General features: G+C 43.1%; 1 protein-coding gene across 2 annotated transcripts in view; it reads right to left on the bottom strand.

Moving 5' to 3' along the window:
- Nucleotides 1-13,284, bottom strand: part of Lhcgr (luteinizing hormone/choriogonadotropin receptor) — a 50,357-nt gene that overhangs the window by 18,331 nt on the left and 18,742 nt on the right. For both annotated transcript variants that reach the window (XM_076942457.1, XM_076942458.1), the window contains exons 2-6: nt 11,959-12,030; nt 9,814-9,888; nt 7,191-7,265; nt 4,935-5,009; nt 4,769-4,846 (exon numbers count right to left, since the gene is read on the bottom strand). In XM_076942457.1, coding sequence (XP_076798572.1) covers nt 4,769-4,846; nt 4,935-5,009; nt 7,191-7,265; nt 9,814-9,888; nt 11,959-12,030 — 375 coding nt within the window. The remainder of the gene's footprint in view (nt 1-4,768; nt 4,847-4,934; nt 5,010-7,190; nt 7,266-9,813; nt 9,889-11,958; nt 12,031-13,284) is intronic.

Below are 13,284 nucleotides of genomic sequence, written 5' to 3'. Positions count from 1 at the left end.
CCATGTCCAAATGTATCCAAATGTGATGGGTCTTATCCATGGTGCCAATCATGTGGTCCACAGTCTAGTCCTTCCACCATCTCCTCTACTCAGTGGTAGAGTCACACCTCGGATGGGTTTGGACAAAGCATTCCTTCCCAAGGGTTTAGCAAAGCAAAGCTGTTTGCAGTTGCCTGGAAACCCTTTTCTCTTTGCAATGGTTTGCTACCCTGATCTTAGCTTAAAAAAATTTTTTTTACTATTATTTTATTTAGTGTATAAGGTTGTTTTGCCTGCATGTATGTCTGTGCACCACGTTGTATGACTGCTACCCACAGAGTCCAGAAGAGGGCATCAGATACCCTAGAACTGGAGTTACAGACAATTGTGAGCTGCCAGGTAAGAGCTAAGAAATGAACCCTGGTCTTCTGGAAGAGCAGCCTTAACTGCTGAGCCATCTCTGCAGCCTGTGCTTTCATTGTTGGTACAGTTGATTTTAATTTCAAGTAAGATTCGGGAATTAGAAATTAATTACAGATGATACTGCACTTCTGAACGTTGCCTTCCCCTTTGAATAATTCTGGGGTGCTGTACAATGCGTCTGGGCTTATGTTAGCATAGTGTTCCTTCTTCCTGGTCTCATAGAGCCAGTGCTGCACATGTGGCTTTGTGCAAGTGTTCAGGCACTGAACTCAGCTGCCTGGGCTGTAATCCCACTCTGCTTCTTCAAAGCTGAATTACTTTGGGTAAGTTATTTAACCTTTCATGCCTCAATTTCATCATTCAAAAACAGGGATGATAACAATAGTATCATCTTTTAAAGCTGTCGTGAGTAAACATATATCAACCACTTAGAAGTAGATTCTGAAACTCAACCAATGCAGTAGCCTCAAGCCCCCTGAATGGAGCAGAGAGAAGGGCTCCCTTTACAAGACCCGGACAGGATATCTCTGAGCTCTAGGCCCATGTTTAAATGAGTTGTTACTTCCCTCCATTGTAGTGGGGCCTTTCTGATTCTGCAGAGCAGGCTAGGCCAGTGGCCTGGGCTTCTCCAGTGCATTCATTGGGTTGGCCTTAGTCCCCTTCTGTGGGGCTACTGTCATGCATTTCTTGTTTTTATTTTTGAGTAGTCTGGGTCATGCCTGTTGGAATTTTCTGGACTGTCGCTCCCTGTTTCCCTTTCAGCCATGAGTGCTCTGTGTTGTCAGTGTACTGTATTCAGCAGTACACAATGGAGAATGCTGTCTTGCCTTGATTAAAAGAACAGCTTCCTTGGTTTGGAGAATGTGTGGACATGAGTGGGAGGCCTCATGCTGTCAGGTTCGCACAGTGCCTTCAACGCCTTTGAAAACATCTGGAGAGTCACTTCAGATACTGTTTTCCCCAAACTTCACAGTGTCAGAAAGAAAGGAGGGGGGCTTCCTTGGCACAGAGATGAGACAAAGGTCCCCTTGCTTCTCTGTCACAGCAGCAGCCCCACACTTGCAGGCATTGTCTAGGTTCTCTATTCAGATATCAGGAATTGCAAATCAGACAGAGAGACTGGCATCATTTCATTCCAAGTAAGATTCGGGAGCTAGAAATTAATTACAGATGATGCTGTACTTCTGAATGTTGCCTTCCCCTTTGAATACGTCTGAGGTGCTGCACAGTGCTTCTGGCCTTATGTTAACAATGTTACACATTCTCTAGGATCACGTGGCCACTTAGCTTTTGGTTGATTTCAAAGAAGAAAGATTATGTTTGTAAAAAGACAATGCCTGGCAATTTCGGTCTTTGCCTGGCAGAAGACATGTACACAACTTTCCTCCTTCCCTCCTTACTGTTTTTCTTTCTATTAAACCAAATGAGCACAGGAAAAGCAACCTAAAGAAGAGGGGCACCACACTTACCCTTTGTCTCCTACATGGCTAGGGTTCTTTTTAGCTGAGTAAGTCATTGTGGACAAAGTCCATTTTTCAGTGCATGCCTTGGCAGGAGTTGTGTAGATAGCTGCTGCTGTCTGACACATATGTGCCTCTATGAACCTCATTTGAATAATCTGGGTCCTCCATTTCTATGGGTCTCCCAGGCTCTGAGTTGCCTGAGCTGCCTGTCTTTCAGCAGGCCTGAGCTGTTTGCGCGGTCCCCTACCTCAGTCAAGTACATGTCAACTTAAGTGACTTTACCATATGCCACATTAAAGAAGATGGCAGGTTTCATAAAGAAAGATGACACTAATAGATTCTAATGTGGCAGATGCAGTCTTGAGAAATCCACATTCCAAGTAATACTTAAAAACAGACAGAGAGAACAAGAGAGAGCACGCAGGAGAAGCGACAACAACGAAGGAAGCCCCCTTTAAAAATAGAAGTGTTGTTAGTAAGTATAGAAAAATGATGGGATGCACAAATAATCATTGTGTGATTCTTTTTGTAATTCTAAGAAGCAGCAGGGGCCGAAAGGTTTGGCCAATGGCATGTCACAACTTGAATCCCAACACAGTTGGCTTGGGAAGAACAAAGACAAAGTACATGTGATAGTTCACACCTTAAGCAGTGGCCAAGCGCTGAGACATTCTGACAGGATGGACTGCTTGGCCTTCACAGTGCTTCTGTGGCAATATTTGGGCTGAATCTAGTTATAGAAATGCAGGCAGCTGAATCAGGACAACTTGCCCGAGCTCCTTGAGGGATCCAGAACTGAGCAGAACAGAACAAAGCAGAGGGACCTCCCAGGGAGGAGAGGGGGCATGGAAGGGGAGTACAAAAGCGAAAATCTATTTCTTCATGGTTGCTGCCTCTATTCCTGCTTGAGTTTCTGCCCTGGATTTCCACATAGATTGACTGTGATTGGGATGTATAAGTCAAATAAACGTCTTCCTTCCCAAGTTATGGTGTTTCACAGCAATAGAAAGCAAAGTAGAATACCTGGTAGGGAAAAGCTCAGCTGAGTAATTGCCTAGATCAAATTGGCCTGTGGGCACCTTTATGGTGCATTGTCTTGACTGGTGATCTATATGGGAGGACAAAGGCCATTGTTGGCAACACCATCCCTAGGCCTGGGCTGTGTAAGAAAGCTAGTGGGGCACAGGCCTGGGAATGAGTCAAAGAACAAGCCAGCATGCTGCATTCCTCCATTTCTGTTGCTCTGAGTTCCCTTAATAACAGACTGAGACCTGGAAGTGTAAGAAAATAAACCCTTTCTCCACCCAAATTGTTTTTGCTCAGAGTGTTTTATCACAGCAACAGAAAATCAAACTAGAACAGCATTAACAAAACCCAAACATTTAGAACTGTTGGAGATGGTCTCACCAACTGACTTGTTCTGGGTTGTTAGTTTGAGCTGATAACTGTGGTTAATTGTGGCAATTGTGATAACTATGTGGTTGACACAGTGTGAGTGTGGTTTTAGATCTTTGAAAGGAGGCATCAATAATCCCACTTTGCAGAAATGGTGCCTGGGCTTTGCAGACCCAACCTGAATGACACTGCATAGTTGGCTATATTTGGAGCTGAAACTAACGCTGAATTGCCATACCCAGTTGCCTTTGTACTGTGATTTGTTATAGGTGTAGCCATAAATCTTGTCACATTTTACAGGGTCTTAGGGAAAGCAATTGGCATGACCTTTCCCTAATTTGAGGAGTTCAAGTGAAGATCAAGATTGCTTGTTTTGTGTGATTGGCTGAACCCATCATCATCCAGAATATTTAAAAGTTGCACAGCTAAGTGCTGCTCACTGGGAGCAGGTTGGGTGGGTTGGGACGTGTCAAGGTGGCCTCTTGAGACTTAATGAAAAGCCACAGTGGCTGCTAAGGGACATACACGGATAATGCATAGTTTTAACTTTAGCCCCTCAGAGCCTTTCTTGCACCACGAGAAGTGTTTTGTTTTCCTTAAATGAGCTCACAGTTGGTAAAGATTTGGGTGGGCGTGGGCCAGACTGGTTCCATCAAGAGTAAAATCACAAATCCAGCTAATAATGAAAAGAGAAGGCCTGCTTTCATTATTTTCTAATTAAGGAGTTGAACTTTCCTTTATCCAGTGGGGTGCTCCACACGACCCTTCACTTACACAAGGGCCCATTCAACTGAGAGCAAGTGCAGAGCAAATGACTAATCACACCCTTTGAGATGAAGGGCCAAGGCGAGGGAGGGACATGGAGCACAACGGCCCACTGGCACTCTGGAAGGAGTAGATCCTGGAGTCCCTGTTGGCTTCAGAGGAGGGGCAATTACACCTTACTGGTGTGCACTGTTCCTCTTAAAATCACAACCAGCATCAGGTAATAGCTCTATGAAACCAATATTATGCAGCTGTTTTGCATATGTGCAGAATTCTGTTCTTTGGAAAAGGCTCTCTGGGAGCTCACAGTTCCCCACGAATTGTTCCAACACGTCTTGAACGTCTCCACTCTCTCACTCCTGTTTGGCTCCATCTCCATTGTATTCCCAAACCTATGAGGGGTAATTCTTGGTTTCTGATTAAGTTAAGGTCTATCTAAATTGCTGGCAGTTTTATGTTTTGATCTTTGAATAAAGGTCTAGCCTTAAAGAGTTACCCTTGAGCAGGAAGAACTTCACTCTCAAGGAAGTCAATGCTGCCCATCCTCAGGACCCAGGAGTTTGCAGTCGCATTAGCACACGGGCCTGCAGCTGTCCTGTACAGCTTCCATAGTTGGCAGTCTAGATGAAGTCATCAGAGACCAAGGAATGCGGTGAAACACAGAGCCTAACGCTGTCCTCAGACTAGACGTGACAGTTGCAGCAGGCTGTGTGGCAGAACAAGAATCTAGAGGGTATACTCACAGTGTGATGGACTCGTTACTCATCCCTTGGAAAGCATTTCCTGGTATGCTGGTTATGTGTAAGTTATCACAGATTTCCCTTGGGGAAAGAAATGAGAAATGTTTACTTTCCAAATTTTAGCTGCAAATAGGAAATGGTTATGCATAGCAATCAGCCTGATACTTACAGAATGAAATTAAGTTCAGAGGAGGAGATCTTCGTAACATCTGGAAGGGTTTGGATGCCTGTGTTACAGATGCTCCTGTGATTCAGGGCAGGGTGGTGATGTGGGCAGAGAGTATAAGCAGTTATTGTCATGTTATAGATGTGAAGGCGAGGAGGAAGGTGCAGACACTGCTTTCACATTAAACTTTATAATACTGAGTTTGGCTTTATGATTTACACTTCAGCTAATGAAGACTGTCAGAATTGAAAAGGCTCCATTGCTAGGAGAAGTTTCTGTAAGAGTTCCTGTTTAGAGATTTAGGTCTGAGAGCATGCTTCTGGGTCTTTTGCCTTTGCATGTCAGCCTTTCTTTCCTTTAAAGCCAATGTATTTTCCTGTTGGATTGCAGTCCATTTCCTCTGATAATTACTGTGCTCCATACTACTGATAGTTCCAGAAAGGAACCTTCTTCTTTGGAGCCGGTTTTAACTAAAACTTTGCAGGAAGATTAATGTTTTGAGAAACCTGAGTTTTTAACTTAGCTAATTTGTGGTTTAGGAAGTTCTTCCTAGTATCTCATTGAAATCATTGAACATTCCTCTTGTGGTTGGAGATGCTTGAGTCTCCTGCTTTTTATTTAACCTCTAAAGAAGAGAGCGGCTCATGTGACAGATGGAACTGAAGAACACTTCATTATAAGAATGAGACTCCTTCGGAGGCTGCAGGCATCTGGACTTCTGCCAGTAGAGTTTTAAGCCCAGTAGAGATGGGCTCCAGACAACTGATAGGAACTGCCTGGCCCGTGATAACAATGATACCCAGTGGGTTTTTCTCCATGCTTGTTCATCTAGGTGCTACTGTTAATTCATATGAATAATTATGCTACAGTGATAAAGGTATTTAGAGTTAATTCATGCCTTGTCTACATTAGGGTTAGCAGAAAGTTCAGACTGTAGTGTGAACTTGAATTGGGAAATCCCGTATTTTGGAATAAAATGCTATTTAAGAAAATCCATGGGCTAATAAGAGGCTGTACTGGTCAAATTCGGGTCTGAGTCATCCTTAATGCTTCTAAAGTGGTGGATGCGTGTGTGCCCAAGGTACCTTTGAGGTTGAGAAATACCTTGGGTTTACAATTACTCATTAAAAACTACACCACAGCTAGCTACAGCTTCTGCATGGCTCCTCGGAACAAGACTAACTGTGTAGGTCATCACAGGCAGGCCCCTTCCTCATCCTCTGCTTTCTTTCTGCTTTTCATTTGGATGGTGGTGGAAGTGGTACTCCGCTGGGGACTCCTGGAACTTAGTTATCACAAAGTAGAGAAAAGGGCCTCTCTGTTCAGAGGGTGTAAACTTTCCTGTGTGGTAGGGATGACCTGTTATGGCAAAAGATCCATCGCCAACACAGCTAAGACTGTAGGAAATTTTAGGAACCTTGCATTGCTGGTAGGGCTGGTTGCTGTTGGATTATGGTGGAACTCAATTTGTCATGCTAGCCGGTATCCTTGGTAGGACTTAATAGGAAACAGAAAATAAAAATTGAGCTTACGTGGTACTGTGCCTACCTCAGGCACTACTTAGAAAAGTTTTCTCTTGATGAATGAATGAACTAATAAGATGAAAGAGAGGAAACTCTTCTGTGCAGTGGGAGAAACCAAATCGGAATCACTTCCCTCAGCTTTGCTGCTACCACTCACCTTAGAAGTTCTCCTTGGTCCTGTATGACTGATGTGAATCCCCCATTCCCATTTCCAATTTTAAAACCCACTGCTAAGGGGCAGTGTTCTTCTTTGTTGTGTGGGGCAAAAGGAGTGAGGGGAGCCTTTCATATGTGTGTGAAAACTCCCAGAATAGTAAAAACAAGAAATACTGATTAAATTTAAACCAGAAGGCTAACAAGGAGAGACAGGCAAACACAATGTTGACTATTGGTCAAAAACCTTCCTCAGGGCACTGCAGAGTTGGCTCTGTGTTAAGTTAAGAATGCTTGCTGCTCTTCCAGGTGACCAGAGTTCAGTTCCCAGCACCCACACAGCAGCTCACAACTGCCTGTAACTTAAGCTCCAGATTATCATATGTCCTCTGCTGTCCATTGTGGGCACTGCACTCGTGTACAAACTCACACTCAGACCCACATATATACACATAATAAAAAAGGCGAAACAAAAATCTTAAAAACAACCCCCCCCAAATGTCTTCCTACATTTTGATCCCTTTCAATTTTACAGTTACCCATCTTCCCCTCCACAGATGTTTATAAAGGAACATTTTCTCACAGGTATTTTAACCGAGGGAGGTTTGTAAAAGCACCGGGTTCAATGTATATCAGGTTTTTTGTGTTCTGGATCAGTCTGTGAAGAGAAAAGGGGGAATGGGCAGTGGCTTAGTAGAAGTCAGGATGCACTAGTCACCAGGCATTCTTGACTAAAATCCCACCAATGACATCAACTGCTGTCAATACCTACCACAAATTTCCGGAATGCCGGGCTATCCTGAGGGCCCTGCCAGGAAGTTCCAAGAAGCTGTTCCCTCCCTTCCAAATGACAGTGTAGTCATCTTAGCTAGGAGTTTATCTGTACGTATCTCTACTTCTGCTCCTCCACACTAGGTAACACCAAGGTCCAGGGCTCCTGGCCAAAGTAGAGCTTGCCTGCTATGAAGCCTGCACACTGGGTGAGATAGGATGTGATGTTCCCACGAGAATAAACAAATAAATATGTCTCCTTGGAGGCAAACCAGGTCTGCTGATACTGAGTTGGTAAGCATACTGTGAAATTATCCAGATAGGCAAACATCCAGAGTAGCACAGGACAGATGCCTTGGGATTCAGATTTCTGGAATCTTATGTGCATTCTATAGATAATTTTTTTATGTATAATTCCCATCCTCCTAGCTTCCCTGAGCTAGTGTGAGCTAGTTCTTTGATGATGATGATACCTTCCCCCATCATTCTTATAAGCCTCCACTGGTTTACTTTCTCTCCCTTCTGGTGTCCTGTACAATAATCCATCAGTAGGGTGCGTTCTGGGGAAAATGAATGTGACCGGCTTACACTAAAGTTTCTGCCAATGTTAATGGTGAAAGTTGAATAACTTCTCATCCTGTTGAAGAGTAACAGGACTTGAATGGGATCTAGTTTTACTGATTCCGAGTATAACGCTCATTCTACCGTACTATGGGAAACATACTACCATAAGTTTTTATTGACACTTGGAACATGGACGTGAGGTTGTGAGTTACTCTGCAGTAGTGATTCTTGTAATAACTGAATCAAGCCATCATCAGCCAGACGAGTGAGAGGTAGGAACTGTTCCCTTGTAAAGATCCTTCGACCTCTAACCATAGAACATTTACTCATACAGTCACACATTTTATCAACATTTATTGAGTGTCTGTTTGTATCAAGCACTGCCCTAGCTATGCAGATACCACTGTGGACAAAGCACAGAGTCTGTATGAGGTTAGCATGCAAGTCTCAGAGCCTCCTTTAGAAGCCCACAGATCTCCCCTGGAGAGGGTTTTATTTTTCTTCCTGTTGATGTCATCTTGCTTTGTTTATTGCTTGCTGTCCTGATGATGCTTTAGCTTTATCCAGGAAGCCTGTTAATGTTGCAGAATCTCAGGTCTAGGATTGCACAGTCATCTACGAAAGAATGAACCCTATGTACAATGCACAGTAAGTCCAGACAATTTCTTTGAAATTTAAATACCCATTGTTTGGCTGTTTCTGTAGTTATTTAGTGAATTACTCTCAGTTATCAGTTATGACTATACTGTCATGTCCTGGTGGATATTTGTATTTCAGCTCCTCTGTGTTCCAGCAGCTCTTAGCCAAGACAGGCAATAGAGCAGGTACTTGCGTGCTTATCAATTAATCTGCTTAGATAGTTACTCACTGGATCATTGATGGAGACCTTCTGGTATAATGGGAAACATACAAGCTTTGGAGAAAGATGGGGCTGGAGCTGAGTCCCAGCCCAGCTAGTGTCTAAAGTATTCACACACTCTCCCAGCTTTCATTCCGTTCTCTGGACAAAATGGTAATTGTCTAACTATGCTGAGCAGCCATGAGAGTAGTGATACAACCTAGAGGAAATGCCAAGCACAGGAGAGTACAAGTATTCGATGTACGTCCCTTCTCTTCCTTTTGACTTGCCTACTGGGGAGTCTGAGGTTCCTGCAGGAAGCCCTGGTGGGAGCCCTGTGTGGTGGCATAGGAAGCCTGGTTTGTATGTTATATGACCTAGTGTCTAGTCCAGCTCTGATATTATCCTGCTGTATGATATCAGGCAAGTGACTTGTCAGTGTAGGTTCATCACTTGGACTCGGAATCAAGCCATTCACCTCTCAACATTTCGAGTTGGGCATGTCTGAGTATGATCATTTGGAAACATGTACTTTTAAGACTAAATCTAACAATACTAACACTAATAATCCTTAGCCCAATGAGCCCAGTCTTCACAGGCTTAACCCAAGGCTTGTTACTATTAACGAAGCACTTACTTGAAAGAATGACTGGGTCTAAACAGTTCCTTATGAGCCAAGTCAAGACCTCTAAGCTCCTTTATAACTTCCCACCCACTCCACGTCTTCTATCCCCACCCCACCCCCATGAGGCAAGAGCTGCTTGGCAGGACTCCACAATGTCAATTTTAATTTCCAGCATTGTGTTGTTGATGTTTCAGAGTTTACACAGTTCCTGGGGAGAAGCAGTTGTCACCATGGCAACCTTCAGGCCTCTGCAGTGAGAGAGATTAGTGCCTGCCCAGACCTAGTAATTGCTGTTGTCTTTGCCTCTTGGATTCCTAGCATTGGATGCTTAAACACAAATACCAAGTGGGCTCTCAGCAGCCACAGTAATAGTGTACAGCAATAAGCTATCTGTTAGCCGATGCTTACATTTCAGACAAATTGAGGAGGTTGTCAAAGGCATTAGCTTCTATCCTTTCCAGGGAATCACTCTGAGAAATTTCACTAGGGAAGAGGAAAAAAAAGGTACACATGAGAGACACGAATATGTCCTTGTGATAATGATCTGTGTGTGTGACTCCTCTGTGTCCTCCGAGAAGGAACAGGAATGTAGAAGTTTCCCTACATCGTTAAAGGCTAACATTTCTCTGTAGGAGTACCAATGCCAGCACTACAACCCCAGTGCCATGGAAATATGAATTCTGGTCATCCTCGTTCATACAAAAGTCTGTTCTCTTGTTTGTCTGACTCTGAGTCACACATTGTTGGAAGTGCATAGGACCTTAAAACGTGTCTGGTCAGGTTCCCTTGCTTGACATCTCTAGGAAGCAATGTGCTAATTACATGATGATGCCAGGCTACAGTTGAGATCTCTGAGGTACCCATGCATCACTTTAGTGATACTTTAATTTGGATTGAATTAGCTGTTTCATAACTTAACTCTTGATTTCTCAAAACCCATTTCTGAGGCTCTTTCAAGGTAGGTATAGTGCATGGATGGTGGAATTCACGGATCCTGAGCATTCTTTTCCTCTAGCGTCTCAGTCTGTAAACAAATTCACGATTAGGAATCCCTTCTACTCTCATCTGAGTCCTTGGTAGCTTCATATTGCTTGGTACATAGCTACAGATTGAATGAATAAGGGGGCAAGTGGACTACTGGTTAAATTTATTTCTTAAGAAAGGCACAAAAGTAAATGAATCGTTTTGGCATAGATCAAACCCAAGCATGGTGGTAATGTCAAAATACCCACAAAGCTGCCATTTGCTGGCAGATGAGAAAAAAACCGTCTCCAATCCACAAGTGTGGGTTTGTGCATTCCTAAAGTTAATGCTCACAGAAGGCTTCAGACTCCATGAAAACTTTAGCTCACAGAAAGGCAGCGCCTAAGGCAACAGCACTGCAATGGATGGCTCCTGGGCTGTTTCATCTCATCCACATCTGGTAGTTTGCTTATTTAACTGTGCTGCTTTTAATACGAGGTCTCAGTGCATTAAAAGTTACGAACACTCAACATCTAACACACAAACTCACAGTGAGTTTCTTGTAACCATGCTGTTATTGGGGACTTAAGAGTTTTTAAGATTTATTTTCTGTGTTATATGTATTTCTGTGTATGTGAATGTGTGTGAAGGTACCCTCAGAAGCCAGAAGATGGCATTGGACCTTCTGGAGCTGGAGTTACAGGCAGCCACAGAACGTGGATGCTGGGAACTGAACTCCACTCCTCAGCCAGAGCAGAAAGTACTTTTGATAATAGTAATATTCTTAATGTTATCATTGCTTGGTAATACCTCAAGGAACAGCAGAGTTCCCTACAGAGCTAAGATGGTCAGTAGTCTTTCTAGGATACATGAATCTGTTTTAACAGTCACGTGGATTGTTTAGTGGTGGCGGGTGGGGAGGAACCGGCCAGTAGCTGAGCCAGTTTGGTTCAAGCTAATGTTAATGAGGATAATACAGTTGTTCTCTTTCCTAGAGAGCCTTCGGTCTGAGTATGAGGTCTGTGAGGCTCTAGAAGCTGAGACCCAGGAACAAGAGGCCCTCAGAGGAACATGAGATCATACAGCATCACCGGGTCACTTCACACTTTTGGTTCACGCTTTTGGTCCATACTTTTCATCAGCACAGGTAGAAATACTGCACTTTTGTCCTGCACTTATTCTATTTTAGATACAATGATCATCTTATGATGCACAATAAACTTCTAACATGTTTTCATCAACGTGGGAATTATCAAAAAAGAGTGACATTAGGGAATAGCTGCTGTAGCAGAGAGGGACTTTTATGATTGAAATCTATCTCTTTTCTACTTAAAAAAGAATATCATCACTTATCAAAATGCATTCAATTCTTTGAAGCAAGGTTAATTATCTGGATTTTAATGACTCTTGAAAATCATACCATTTCTTCAAAGGCTGCTAGATATTATTTGTATTGTAAAGATAAAAATAGTTGGGTTTCCTAAACAGTTTCTCTCCTAGAAAAATTATCCCCTTGCAACTACATTTTCTCTTAGAAAAAATTAATTGTTTCAATTATAAATGGCTTTTGATATGCAGTATCTTACTTACATTTTTACGACCTCATTAAGTCCCTTGAAAGCTTGTGCCGGAATTACTTTGACAGGGAGATAGGTGAGAGATCTGGAAAACAAAAAGGGAAGAGGAAAAGCTTACAGCTTAGGACTGGCTGTTTTCCAGGTTCATGAATAGTGAATGTGTGTGTCTGTGTGTGTGTGATGTGTGTATGGTGTGTGTGTAGTGTATATATGTGTGTGTTTGTGTGCACTTGCTACTATAAGATTAATAACTGGATTCCACTTTAATAGTATACCATATCAGTAGAAGATTATGCCAGGTGTTGTTTTTTAATTTAACTTATTCACTTTACATCCTGAGTACTGCCCCCCAGTCTTCCCCCTCACACAACCCCTCTCCCCACATCCCTCCCCTTCTCTGAGAGGTTGGAAGCCCCTCTCTGGGTATGCCCCCACCCTGGTACATCAAGTCTCTGCAGGGCTAGGCACATCCTCTCCCACTGAGGCCATATAAGGCAGCCCAGTTAGGAGATCATATTCTGAAGATAGGCAACAGATTTAGGGATAGCTCTTGCTCTAGTTGTTGGGGACTAACATGAAGACCGTGCTGCACATCTGCTACATATGTCCAGGGGGACTCGGTCCAGTCAGGGTATATGGTCTTTGGTTGGTGGTTCAGTCTCTGAGAGCCCCAAGGGTCCAGGTTACTTGACTGTTCGTCTTTTTGTGGAGTTTCTATGCCCTTCAGGGCCCTCAATTCTTCCCCCAACTTTGTTTCAGTTTCTTTTTTAGTACAACTGGAATAAGAATTCCTACTTTGTTGAGAGATTTCATCAAGAGAGCACCAAGAAAACAGTTACCAACAGTTCTGAAGTGATCTTAGCTTGGTTTTGAAAATGGGCCAGAAGCTATTTGGAGTTGAGGAAACAAGATGGCAGATGACAGTTAGAAAGCATGTGAGTAGGAGAAAGAAGGCTGCAACAAGAATGTTTCTATGTCACTGAGAAGATCTTTCTCACCCGCCATTACCTTCCTCAGGCAGCTGATTCCAGTTCCTGAACCTAATCACTTTCTTCCTATGGTTAATTCATGGGCATCTCATGTCATTTGAGGGAGGATTTATAAGAAGTTTTTCTTCAGACTCAAAGCCACTACTTAAGTATACTTACAGTTGTCCTAAAAGCTGTGCAGGACTTAAGAATTGAGAAAAGAGTAACAGTCAGCCATAGCAAAACCAGAGCCAAGTGGTGTGTGATCGTCAAGATAACTTACGACATGCTTCTTCAAGGAAAGGATTAATAATCAACATTTGTTGAGTGCTTGAATTGGCTCAAGACTTCTGGGACCAAGGCTCTGAAGG

This window comes from Arvicanthis niloticus, chromosome 11, assembly GCF_011762505.2.
Source record: "Arvicanthis niloticus isolate mArvNil1 chromosome 11, mArvNil1.pat.X, whole genome shotgun sequence".
NCBI lineage: Eukaryota > Metazoa > Chordata > Mammalia > Rodentia > Muridae > Arvicanthis > Arvicanthis niloticus.
This window is presented reverse-complemented; position numbering and strand designations above follow the sequence as displayed.